Source organism: Emys orbicularis, chromosome 5 (genome assembly GCF_028017835.1).
Source record: "Emys orbicularis isolate rEmyOrb1 chromosome 5, rEmyOrb1.hap1, whole genome shotgun sequence".
NCBI lineage: Eukaryota > Metazoa > Chordata > Testudines > Emydidae > Emys > Emys orbicularis.
This window is the reverse complement of record NC_088687.1, coordinates 145,082,584-145,095,479: the sequence shown is the minus strand read 5'-3', so window position 1 is coordinate 145,095,479 and position 12,896 is coordinate 145,082,584. Positions and strand designations below refer to the sequence as shown.

General features: G+C 60.5%; 1 protein-coding gene across 1 annotated transcript; it reads left to right on the top strand.

Annotated features, from left to right (window-relative positions):
* The first annotated feature begins 441 nt into the window (after nucleotides 1-441).
* Nucleotides 442-9,462, top strand: HTRA2 (HtrA serine peptidase 2). Its single transcript, XM_065405763.1, has 8 exons — nucleotides 442-803; nucleotides 1,684-1,888; nucleotides 2,063-2,257; nucleotides 2,599-2,631; nucleotides 3,211-3,319; nucleotides 7,013-7,082; nucleotides 8,635-8,730; nucleotides 9,066-9,462. Exons 1-8 carry the CDS (start codon nucleotides 442-444, stop codon nucleotides 9,229-9,231), a joined length of 1,236 nt encoding a protein of 411 aa, XP_065261835.1. The 3' UTR covers nucleotides 9,232-9,462.
* The last annotated feature ends 3,434 nt before the right edge of the window (nucleotides 9,463-12,896 follow it).

Sequence of the window (12,896 nt, the reverse complement as noted above, 5' to 3'; positions counted from 1 at the left end):
GGAACCCGCGTCCGGCCTGAACCGCGCTCCCGGCCCGCCCCGCGCGGAACTCCATCTCCCAGCCTGCCCCGCGCGGCGCGCCTCGCTCCCGGCCCGCCACGCGCGGGACTCCATCTCCCGGCCCGCCCCGCGCGGCGCGCCTCGCTCCCGGCCCGCCCCGCGCGGGACTCCATCTCCCAGCCTGCCCCGCGCGGCGCGCCTCGCTCCCGGCCCGCCACGCGCGGGACTCCATCTCCCGGCCCGCCCCGCGCGGCGCGCCTCGCTCCCGGCCCGCCCCGCGCGGGACTCCATCTCCCGGCCCGCCCCGCGCGGCGCGCCTCGCTCCCGGCCCGCCCCGCGCGGCGGGACTCCATCTCCCGGCCCGCCCCGCGCGGCGCGCCTCGCTCCCGGCCCGCCCCGCGCGGGACTCCATCTCCCGGCCTGCCCCGCGCGGCGCGGAGGATGGCGGCGGCCCGGGCGCTGGGCGTGCGAGCGGCCTGGCGGGGCTGGGCCCTGCTGGGGCCCACGCGGGTGTTGGGGCCGGTCCGGGGCCTGGCGGCCGCTCCCTGCCCGGAGCGCGGGGAGCCCCCGCCGCCCCCCCCCGGAGGCCGGGCCCGCTGGGCGCTGGCGGGGGCGGGGGCCGGGGCGCTGCTGCTGCTGCTCTGGGGCCGGGGCCGGGACTCGCCCGCGCTGCTGCCTCGGGTGCGCGCCGCGGTGCCGGTTCCCCCCGCGCCGCCCGGCTCCGCCCGCGCCGCCTTCAACTTCATCGCCGACGTGGTGGAGAAAACCGCCCCCGCGCTGGTCTACATCGAGATCCTGGGCAGGTACCGACCCCCCCGCCCCGGTACCGACCCCTCCCGGTACCGACCGACACCCCCCCCCCCGTACCGCCCCCGCGCTGGTCTACATCGAGATCCTTGGCAGGTACCGATCCCCCCTCCTGGTACTGACCCCCCCGCCCCGGTACTGCCCCCTCCCGGTACCGACCGACACCCCCCCCCGGTACCGCCCCCGCGCTGGTCTACATCGAGATCCTGGGCAGGTACCGACCCCCCCCCCCCCCCCGGTACCGCCCCCGCGCTGGTCTACATCGAGATCCTGGGCAGTTACCGACCCCCCCCCCCCTCCTGGTACTGTCTGCCCCCCCAGTACCGACCCCGCCCCCGCGGTGGTCTACATCGAGATCCTGGGCAGGTACCGACCCCCCCTCCCCCGCCCTCGTACTGCCCCCTCGTCTCAGTAGTGCCCCCCCCCCGTATCAACCCACCCGTCCTGGTACTGCGTCTTCTCCTCCCTCCCCCCCCCAGCCTTCTTAGCACCAAGGGCACACTGTTGACTCATATCTTCTCATCCACTGTAACCCCTAGGTCCTTTTCTGCAGAACTGCTTCCTAGCCACTCGGTCCCTAGTCTGTAGCGTTGCATGGGATTCTTCCGTCCTAAGTGCAGGACTCTGCACTTGTCCTTGTTGAACCTCATCAGGTTTCTTTAGGCCCAATCCTCCAATTTGTCTAGGTCCTTCTGTATCCTATCCCTACCCTCCAGCGTATCTACCTCTCCCCCCAGCTTAGTGTCATCTGCGAACACTACGGAAGGGGGCCTCTGCCTTGAATAAAGGGGTTGCAGATAACTGAGTTGGGTGTCTTTCCCCCCCTGCACCTGACCCTGGCTCTCCCCACAGCTACCTCTGGCTCTTGTCCTGCAGGCATCCCTTCTCAGGCCGGGAGGTGCCCATCTCCAACGGCTCTGGCTTTGTGGTGTCCCCGGATGGCCTCATCGTGACCAATGCCCATGTGGTGGCGAATCGGCGGCGGCTGCGGGTGAAGCTGGCTAGCGGAGAGCTCTACGATGCCGTGGTCCGTGAGGTCGACCAGGTGGCAGATATCGCCACCATCAAAATCAACCCCAAGGTGTGTGGGGAGCCAGGTGCGCAGCCAGGGGCTAGCAGCCTTTTCTTCTTGGCCTCATCAGTCCAGAGGGCAGGGGATTATCAGCCTGCTGCTGCTGCAATGCCGTTGCGCTGGCTGCCCGCCCGCAGGGCATTCCCTGGAGCTGTGCTGACCTGTCTTTCTCTCTCCCCCCAGCAACCTCTGCCCACGCTACCCCTGGGTCGCTCCTCAGAGGTGCGTCAAGGTGAGTTTGTTGTGGCTATGGGCAGCCCTTTTGCTCTGCAGAACACCATCACCTCCGGCATCGTCAGCTCTGCCCAGCGCGGCAGCCAGGAGCTGGGCCTGGCCGATTCCAACATGGAGTACATCCAGACCGACGCCGCCATAGATGTAAGGGGAGTGGGGGGCGGGACAGTGGGGGGCTGGAGAGTGGAGTGGGGGGGCTGGCTGAAGCCACCATGTTGTACCTTCAGAAGAATTTTGCTGCTCTTTGGGGTGGAGGGGGGAGCCGGGGAAGGGGGCCTGCATGTACGGAGGTTTCGGCAGGTACCTTGTAGGATGAGCTGGAAAGCAGGAGGGGGCGCAAGGCAGGGGATCTGGGTTATTTTCCCCAGGGGCTGTGTTCGCTGCCCACGTTACTGACCACCCCAGGTTCTCCGGGGTTTGTCTCTGCCCCCCAGTGGGAATGTCGCTGCTGGGGTCTGACTCTCCCCCTCTCTCTCCTGCTGCAGTTCGGGAACTCAGGGGGCCCCCTCGTCAACCTGGTAAGTGCTGCCATTTGGGCGTTAGCCGATTCTGGGAGGGAATGTGGTGCCCGTTTGGGCTGGGTGCTCCAGCCCTATCTCATTTGCTCTGTGGGAGGGGGGTGTCCACCTCATGCTGCCAGCAGGGAGGACAGCGATGGGGCAGCTGGGGCCCTTTGTACTCCACTGTGAGCATTGGCTCAGACTCTTGGTGGGACGGGTGAGGCAGCAGCTTGACCCAAGCTGCTCATCTCCCAGGCCCTGCCCACAGCCCAGGGGGCTCTGACCTGAACGGAGCCACACGCCAAGCCTGGGGGTAACTGGACCGGGTCTGGTACTTATAAGGCACAGAGGAAGGGCTGCATGGCCCCCACAGCCAGTGGGACCCGCTCACTCCTGTGAGAGTATCACCACCTGACCCACCCCCAGCCAAGTGTGTGTTGGGAGCAAATTGGTGGAAGCCTGGATGGTCTGGGCTTGAGCCCTGCCTGGCGCCATGTCCCTCTTCTCCTTGCAAGGGGGCAAACTGGGGGGCAGGAGGGATGGCAGTGGGGCAGGCTGGTGCCCTGCTTGGCTTGCATGGTGACTGTCTCCCGGCAGGACGGCGAGGTGATTGGGGTGAACACAATGAAGGTGACCTCGGGTATCTCCTTCGCCATCCCCTCGGACCGGCTGCGGGAATTCTTGCAGAAGGGGGAGCAGCGCAAGAGTGAGTGAGCTGGTGCGGGGGAGATACAGGCAGAGGGAGTGGAGCAGAGCTGGGGGGCGGGGGGGATAGGAGCACCCACTCCAGACTCCTTGCTGGGGCTGTCACTCATCTGTCCCTGGCAGAGGACTGGGCCTCAACCTCTTCCCGGCACGTCAGAGTCCAAGGGAAAAGCCTGTCCCCTTGAGGGGCCCTTCCAGGCAGAGACACCATCTCTCTGAGCTGTCCCCAGCCCCCCTCCACTGCAGGCGGGTTCTCCTCTTCTCAGCTATGGTAGCAGGGGGGCCGGAAGGGATGGAGCCAGGCAGAGGTACCTGAACACAGCTGGGTTCTGGAGAAGGGAGCCGGGGCCCATCTGTCTTCTGAGAAAAGGCAGTGCAGTTCTGCTGTTCAGGCTTTAGCAGCTGTGCCCCTAACTGCAAAGGGGCCAGGGCTTGGGGGCCAGGGAACTCTCCCATCCTGGTATGAGGGGACTGAGTGGTAAGAGGCTGTGAGTGCCCACCTGCTCCCTGGCGCCTATGTGGGGCAATAGGAAAGAGACACTCAGCCCATGTTGTCTGGGTGCAACCCCTCCAAGACTTAACTCACCAGTGAGGAGGATGTTAAACAGCGGCTGCTAGGGAGAACCTCTTTCAAAGCAGCAGGCTGGATAAGTGGCACCCCAGGGCTCCAGAAGGGTTGCTGGGGCCAATACTGAAATGTTGCATTCAGTTCTGGTGCCTACATTTTAAACAGGACATCAAAAAATTGGAGCTGTTACAGAGTAGAGCCACAGATGGTTTGAGGGCTGGAGAACATGCTCTGCAGTGAGAGATTTAAGTTAAACAAACTGAGCTCTTTATAAAAGCAATAAATACAGGTGACCTGATTAGTGGCTAGGCACGTGCACAGGGAGCAAATGCCAGGCACTAACAGGCTCTTTAATCTAGCGGAGACAGGCAGAACAGGAACCAGGGACTGGAAGTTGAAGCCAGACAAATTCAGATTTAAAAAAAAACTCCCAAGGGAAGCGGTGGATTCTCCATCACTTGATGTCTTTAAATCCAGATGCAATGCCTTTCTGGATGCCTTTGTCAAACACAAAGTACAATTAGACAGGCCTAAAAAGAATTTGTAGAGCAACTAGCAAAAGACTCAAAAACAAACACCATCAGAAGCAGGAAGTCTGCCAAACAATCAGTGGGGCCACTAGACGATCAAAGTGCCAGAGGAGCACGCAAGGACGATCAAGCCATTGCAGAACAGCTACATGAACTCTGCATTGGCCTGCACGGCTGAGGATGTGAGGGAGATTCCAACACTTGAGCCGTTCTTTTTAGATGACAAATCTGAGGAACTGTCCCAGATTGAATCATAGACTATCAGGGTTGGAAGGGACCTCAGGAGGTCATCTAGTCCAACCCCCTGCTCAAAGCAGGACCAATCCCCAAAACTCTAAATGGCCCCCTCAAGGATTGAACTCACAGCCCTGGGTTTAGCAGGTCAATGCTCAAACCACTGAGCTCTCCCTCCCCAATTGAGGTGTCAATAGAGGAGATTTTGAAACAAACTGATCAATTAAACATTAACAGGACCAGATGGGATTCACGCAAGAGTTCTGAATAAATTGAAATACAAAATTGCAAAACTACTAATTGAGGTATCTAACCTATTGATTATATCAGCTTCTGTACCAGATGATTGGAGTATTGCCAACGTGATACTAATATTTTAAAAAGGCTCCAGAGGTGATCCTGGAATTACAGGCCGGTAAGCCTAACTTCTGTACCAGGCAAACTGGTTGAAACTGTAGTAAAGAACAGAATTATCAGACATAGAGATGAACACAATTTGTTGGGGAAAAGTCACCAGATTTTGTAAAGGGAAATCATGACTCACCAATCTACTAGAATTCTTTGATGGAGTCTTCAAACATGTGGACAAGGGTGATCCAGTGGGATATAGTGTACTTGGACTTTCAGAAAGACTTTGACAAGGTCCCTCAACAAAGGCTCTTAAGCAAAGTAAGCTGCCATGGGATAAGAGGGAAGGTTCTCTCATGGATCAGTAACTGGTTAAAAAACAGGAAACAAAGGATAGGAATAAACGGTCAGTTTTCAGAATGGCGAGAGGTAAATAGTGGTCCCCGGATTCTGTACTGGGACCAGTCCTATTCAACATATTGGTAAATGATCTGGAAAAGGGGGTGAACAGTGAGGTGGCAAAGTTTTCAGATGATACAAAATTACCCAAGATAGGTCCAGAGCAGACTGAAGAGTTACAAAGTCAAAATCTCACAAAACTGGGTGACTGGGCAACAAAGTGGCAGATTAAATTCAATGTTGATAAGTCAAAGTGATGCACCTTAGAAAACATCATCCCAACTCTACCTATACAATGATTAGGTCTAAATTGGCTGTTACCATTCAAGAAAGAGATCTTGGGAGTCACTGTGGATAGTTCTCTGAAAACATCCACTCAATGTGCAGCGGCCGTCAAAAAAGCTAATGATGATAGGAACCATTAGGAAAAGGATAGATAATAAAACAGAAAATATCATAATACCACTATAAAATCCATGGTACGCCCATACCTTGAATACTGCGTGCAGTTCTGGTTGCCCCATCTCAAAAATAAAATATTAGAATTGGAAAAGGTACAGAGAAGGTCAACATAGGGGTATGGAACAGCTTCCATATGAGAGATTAAAAAGACTGGGACTGTTCATCTTAGAAAAGAGAAGATTGAGGGGGAGGTGATAGAGGTCTATAAAATCATGAATGGTGTGGAGAAGGTGAATAAGGAAGTGTTATTTAACCGTTGACATAATGCAAGAACCAGGAGTCACCCAATTAAATTAATTGGCAGCAGGTTTAAAACAAATATAAAGTACCTCTTTCACACAGCACATAGTCAACCTGTGGAACTTGCTGCCACTAGATTTTGTGAAGGCCAAAAGTATTACAGGGTTCAGAAAAGAGTTCGATAAGTTCCTGGAGGATAGGTCCATCAGTGGCCATTAGCAGGATGGTCAGGGACACGCAGCCCCTTGCTCTGGGTGTCCCTAGCCTCTGACTGCCTGAAGCTGGGACTGGATGACGGGATGTGTCACTTGCTAATTACCCTGTTCTGTTCGTTCCCTTTGAAGCGTCTGGCACCAGTCAGTGTCAGAACCCAGGATACTGAGCTAGATGGATCGTTGGTCTGGCTCAGTAGCCCTTCATATGTACAAGCTCTTGGACTCAATGCAGGGGTTACTGGGTGAAATTCAGTGGCCTGTGATGTACAGGAGGTCAGACTAGATTGATCTGAGGGTCCCTTCTGGCCTTAAACTCTGACTTTGGGTCTCTCTCTGCCTATGGGTTGGCAGGGTGCTCTGGGGCTCTACTCAGGGCCTTGACCAGAATCCGGGCTCTCTACACAAAGGCAGCCCCAGTCTATGTGTGGTGGGTCCGGATGGCAGAGCAGCTGCAGTTAGGATGTTGGCAATGATCTGGGGTGTCCCTGCTCTCCCAGCCCCCAGCCGCGGTTTCCCCACATGATACTTGCCCTGTATGGGATGGATGCGTGGGATGGAAGTGGCAGGCTGCAGCCTGGGGTGGGGCATGGTTGAGGAGTGACCCAGCTGGACTGGTCTTGTGCTGTGGAGGGTGAGGGAGGGTGCTCACACAGGTCCCTTCTTGGGCCTCCTAGACCTGGTTCCCTTTCCTCTTGCAGGCTCCTGGTTCGGCAGCACGGAGGTGAAGCGCCGCTACATTGGGGTGATGATGCTAACGCTGACCCCCAGGTATGTGTCCTGGGTCTGGGGCCAGAAGATGCTTCCAGGGCTTTCCTGGGGGCCAGAGTCTCTCAGGAAAGCAAGCTGGAGAAGAGTGTGTGTGTGTGTCATACTCTCTCTCTCTCTCTCTCTCTCTCTCTCTCTCTCTCTGCATTTGGGAAAGCCTTCGTGGGTCCCACCTCACCCCAGGCCAATTAGTTTAGTATTTGCCATGCCCCAGCCGTCTCTTAGCTGACCTGGACAGAGAGCTGTTCTCATCTCTGCCCAACACCAGGCATCTCTAGATTTACTCTGCCACCACAGGCGGCCATGGTCTCGCACAGCAAATAAGGAGAAGTTGTGTCATTCTGGAGGAATGCAGATGGCCCATTTGGGGTTATGGGAAATTGCCAGGCAGCAGTAACAATAGTCAGATCCTGTGTTCCATGGCAGGTGACCAGGGTTCTGCATTCCCCACGCCCTGCTCTACCGCGCGCTCCGGGATGCCATAGGCAGGCAGCCCCTGGCAGTGCTCCGAAGGGTGGCACTGGAATACCTGTGTGCGCCTGCTGAGCCTTGAAGTGTCTTGGCAGGCTGGAGCTTTCAGGCTCCGCTGCATAAGGGACTTTGTGGGTCTCTCGCTGCCTGGCTGGCTGGGCCTTGGGATGTACCTTTAGTTGCCTCTCAAAGCTCAGTCTGTTAGTGGGGTTAGTAGTGTGGTGGTCCAACAAAACAATGCCACGGCATGAACCAGCAGGTGTCTTCCCCCCAGGGGATGGGGACGGGTGCTGCTGCCGCCTTCGCTGTGAGCTTATGCTCTGCTCTTGAGTCCTGCTTCCAGGTAGGCCTGAGGATCCCGCTTGGTGCCCTTGGTCTTTTACATCCCCTTCTTGGGGTGCTGGAAGGGGAGATGCCACTTGCGTCTCCTTGAATTGGGGTGAATGGTGGTGGTTGATTTCTTAAACTGCATCTCTTGGTGTCCAGGAGATGGCGCCGGTGTGCTCCGTGTGCTGGCGAGTCTGCTTTCCCTTGGGGGAGCAGGGCTGAGTCCTGGAGAGGGGCAGGAGACAATGGCCCAGCTCAGCGTTAGAGTAGCACCTGCTGAGCAGTGATGAGTGTGGCAGAGCTAGAACCTGCCTGCTGCCAGGTCAGGAAGGGACTTTCCTGGGGCAGGTTAACCTGGCCTCCCTATGGCAGGGCTGCTGCTGGCTGTTCTCAGGGATGGGCGACTGGGCCGGGTGCAGGCTGGCTCTGATTCTACCTGACATCTCCCACGTTCTTTTCCAGCTGCCTTGTCCTTGGGGAACTGGTCTGCTGCTGGGTGCCAGGGGGCACACAGGGCGGGGCAGGAACTCTGCTTCCTTGTCCCCTCGGTGTGGCTGGGGCGAGGCAGGCCTGGCTGCCAGGGTCTCTCCCAGGTCGTAGGGTTGGACAGAGTCCCACCTGGTGGCTTCGTGCTCTGTTCCCCACGAGGAGCTGACTGCCCGGTGAGGCTGCTACAGCGCCCTCCAGTGCTGGGACACGGTGTCCTCAGCCCCTGGCTGGGGGGTGTTTCAGTGACGCTCTCTCTCTCTCTCTGCAGTATCCTGGCCGAGCTGAAGCTGCGAGACTCCAGCTTCCCTGATGTCTCGTATGGGGTCCTGATCCACAAGGTGATCATTGGCTCCCCAGCCCACCAGTAAGTGCTGCTGGGGGAGGGGAGGAGAGGGGGGGGGGGGTTGGGGCCCAGAACGCGGGGTGCTCACTGTGGACTCAGTGCCCATCCCCTGGCCCCAGGCAGCCCGCACCAGCAGCCAGCGTGTTCCTGACGGGGTTAACCCTATCCGTGCCAGGAGGGCTGCCCTCACGTCAATACACTGCAGCTTTCCCAGGGGAGCCACAACCCAGAGCCAGCCAACTGCTCTAGGTGGGGCCATGCCCCCATCCCCGTCTGCCTGGGGCAGGGCTCTGGGGAGAGCGGGTCTGCCTGCATCAGTCGGACCCCCAGGACGCTGGTGTCTGCTCTCTCGACAGGGCAGGCCTGAAGGCGGGTGACGTTGTGCAGGAGATCAATGGGCAGACGGTGCGGCGTGCAGAGGACATCTACGAGGCCGTGCGGACGCAGAACAGCCTGGCCCTGCTCGTGCGCCGCGGCCATGACATGCTGCTGGTGAACGTCAGCCCTGAGGTCACGGAGTAGAGAGAGCTGCCCAGCTGGCAGGGGCGCCGTGGACTTGGCTTGAAGCACACGAGCCGAGCCAGAGGCTCGGGGTGTCAGGCAGGAGGCCCCTTGCTGCCACACGGGGTGGTGCAGAGGAGACTTGGCCTTTGCAAGAGCCTGAAATGCCCCAGCCAGCGGGGCTGGTCCTGGAACTGGCTCATGGGGGGGGGGTGGCTGCTGTCTGCTTCCCTCATCCCTATTAAACCTCTCATGGGGAACCGTTGGCCATGGCCCTTGCTTCCCTCCTGAGGCTGAGGGAGTCTGCACCCAGCTGCAGCTAGGCAGGGCCACTCCTGGGCTGGGCAGCCCCTCACCTGTGGCAGGGTGAGGGCTCTCCCCTTGCAGTCAGCCAGAGCCAGACGAGGGCAGGTGACGGAGCTTTGCCCAGGGCATTGTGGAGACGCACCCCCAGCAGCTGGTCCACTGGCTCCAGCCATGCACTGAGGAGGGCAGGCTGGGCTCTGGCCCCCCTCGGGGATCACGGTGGGGTTTGTGGTCACCGGCACAGCATCTCCCTTCTGGGCTGCGGGGGCTCCTGTCATCACAGGATTAGGGCCACATGTCGGCTGCTGCATGGGGCCAGGGGGAAGTGCTGAGGCTGGTGTCCGCACTTCCTGCACTCCGGCTGTCTGCCCCAGCACTGCTTGCAGCTGCGGCTGTTTCAGTGGGGGCGGGGGGAGTTCGTGCTCTGGGACTTGGCCGGCGGCGTTCTGCTCAAATCCCTTCCAGTCACGGCATGGGCTCCAGGCTCTGCATCTGCTGCTCTCCAGGCCACGGGGAGGGGGGCTGCGGTACCGGGTCTGAACCAAGCCCTGGCCTCTGCCAGGAGGGGGCATGTGGGTCAGTCCTGGCCAGCCTCTTCCCCTGGGCCTAGACCTGTCCCTCAGAGCCTCAAGCCCAGCTGCCTGAGCACTGGGGGCTGGAGTGCTCCCCTCCGGCTCCTCACGAGGGAGACCTGCCCCACTCGCTCCCTTGGCAGGCTGCTGCGGCAGTGAGGGACTGGCCCGCTGGACGTGCTCCCTTTAGCTATGGGGCTGAGACTCCCTGCCTGCCCTGGTGACGGCCGCAGGGTTCCCTTGGTCTCCTGCAGGCACTGGCTGGGGAGCAGGGACCTGCTGCTGCTGAGCCAGGGGCTGGCTGGGCTTTGTTCATTCCCTTCCCTGGGCCCTGCAGCAGGGAGCCCCCAGCATCGCATTCTGGGAACCAGCAGCTCCACCCTGTTCCCCAGTTCCTGGAATTCCCTGCGGCAGGGAGCTGCAGGCCCGTGGGGGGGGGGGGGGGGATGCTGCCAGAAGGAGTGCAGCTGTATGTCTCAGCTGGGGCCCTGTGCAGCCTTGGCACGTGGCTGTTTTAATGTATGAAAGGAGCTCAGGGCTGGGCGGGGAGGCAGCTCTGAACTACGGCTCCCCCCCAGACAGGAAAAACAGCCCAGCATAGAGGCCTCCTTTCACGGCCGGCCCTGGCCCCTCCACTGGAATTGGTTCTACACCAAACCCCAGCGAGGGAGGAGGGGCGCTTGCTTGCGGCGGAAAGAGCTGTGGTAGCAGCCATGCCCTAGCTCTTTCCAGAGCCAGGAGTCAGCACCTGCCCCCCCTTTCCTCCCACCCTGGCAGCGCCCCCTGCAGTTGCTTATGTTGCCCTCACCTCTCCTGCAGGGATGATCTCCGCTAGTCCAGCCTGGCTTCTCCCTCCGTGGTGGCACCTGGGCTACCCACCTCGGGCCCTGCCCTCCTAGCCCAACCCACTTGCCTCTGATTCCTCCTGCCCCGGAGCGGGCTCTGGGGCTCTGCAGTGGCACCTGCTGCTGCTTCTCAGGCTCCCAGCCCTGATCAAGCCCAGTTGGGACCCAGTCCTGGCTGGAGGCTGCTGGGCCATGCACAGCCGATGCCCTGCCCGGGCATCTCGTGCCCACCTCCCCCCATGGCCCTGCAGCTCTGCCTGCCTGCACTCCTGCTGCAGCCACACCAGCCAGGCCAGGCCGGGCCATTGCCTCAGCGGCGCATTAGGGACCCAGTGACAGCTGTGAACTGGCCCTGGCACCTCCTTGCAGGCTGGGCCCAGCCAGCGACAGCCCCATGCATTGGGGGCAGAGGGCTGGCTCCCGGCTCCAGCTGACGCTCCTCAGCCAGGGGGAGGGTTCAGCAGCGTCTGGCTGGGCCAAAGGAAAACTGCCCAAGCCAGGGGCTTGTGCTGGACCCAGGTTGCGTGTTGGCCCAGGGCAGTTTGTCCCCAGGCATGGCCCTATTCTCCCCTCCCCCCCCAGCTCTGCAGTCTGCCCCCTCCTGTCACACCAGCAAACCCCACTCCCTGGGGACAGGCCCAGCTCTGCCCCCCTGGCCTGACCTTCCTTTATCTCCTACCAGCCAACCCCCCACATCCCCGCTCGCAGGCAGAGCTCTCCTGCAGCCTGCCTCTTCCAGTGGCTCCCCAGCCACGCTGGAGCCCTCAAGTGCATTGGGTGGCATCCCCACCCCCCAGGCTGTGGGTTAGTGAGCCCTACCCCACCCTTTGCAGGATCAGCTGCCCAGCCTGTGGCCCAGGGAGCGCTGGGCTCCCTCACCTGTCGGTGGCAGGGCAAAGCCATTCTGCCCTTTACCGCTGGCGCCAGGGCTGGCCCCCGCACTGTAGCTGGGCCACTATCCCCATTTTCTCCGGGCGGGCGCCTACCCTGGCTGGGAGCTGTGGCCAGGAGCTGCAGGCCTGCGCTGCCCTGGCTTGTCTCGGGGCCAGGCTCTCCCCTTGGCCAGGCAGGAAGCCCCTGCGTGTAGCTCATGGGAAAAACCAGCCAGCAGCGCTCAGGGAAACAGACCGTCACTTTTATACAGAAAATAAAATGACAACTGAGAAATGGGGGCGTCCCAACCGCGAGCAGGGCAGCCTGATGTGGTTTAGCTCTTTAAGTACATAGACACACTGCTGTACGGAGACAGGCGTGACGGCCCAGACCCGGCCAGCCCTGCAGGTGGCATGGGCCAAGGGACGCTGAGTAAGGTGCCTGGAGCCGTTGCTCCTCCATGAGGTTCCTGTGTCGGCTGGGAACTAGGGGGGGCTGGTCAGGCCAGTGGCTGAGGGGGAGGTGGAGGGGCAGGATGAGTGTGTGGCAGTGGTGGGAGGAGAGGATGGGGGGCAGGAGCTGGAGACAGCTGGAGGCAGCAGATGGCCATCCACACACCTCTCCAACTCTCCCAGGGAGAGGAAGCTGCCAGATTTGGCCCAGGCTCTAACCCTGCCCTGCTTGGTGTCATGCTGCACCTCAGCCCCACAACGAGGTGCGGAAGCCCCCGTACTGCCCAGTGGTAGAAGTCCACAGTTCTCCCCGAGCAGGGCTGGGTGCCGTGGGGCGCAGTGCCCAGAGCCTACCTCCTGTCAGGCCCTGCGTGGCCAGACAAGAATGTGGGGCCACATCAGCAAAGGAAAATCCTGCCTGAGATCAGAGATGCCCGAGGACTCCACAGCCGGGCTGGGCCAGAGGCTGCACCTGGCACCTGCACCAGCTGCTGCTGGGCACAGATCCTCTCACCGCAGAGCCCCGCAAGCCAGCCTGGGACGTGACGCTGCCCCGGGACAAACTGCTTCCTCCTCCGAGCACCCGGCGGTGCGTGGGGAGACGGCCTTTCCGGGGGGCGTGGGGGGGAGAGGGGTCA

What these genes read in the sequence shown, in the direction of transcription:
- HTRA2 (XM_065405763.1), top strand. Translation starts at nt 442, where the DNA reads ATGGCGGCGGCCCGGGCGCTGGGCGTGCGAGCGGCCTGGCGGGGCTGG. An exon ending in GAAGGGGGAGCAGCGCAAGA is followed by an intron (nt 3,320 to 7,012) that starts GTGAGTGAGCTG and finishes TTCCTCTTGCAG; the next exon opens with GCTCCTGGTTCGGCAGCACG. An exon ending in ATTGGCTCCCCAGCCCACCA is followed by an intron (nt 8,731 to 9,065) that starts GTAAGTGCTGCT and finishes CTCTCTCGACAG; the next exon opens with GGCAGGCCTGAAGGCGGGTG.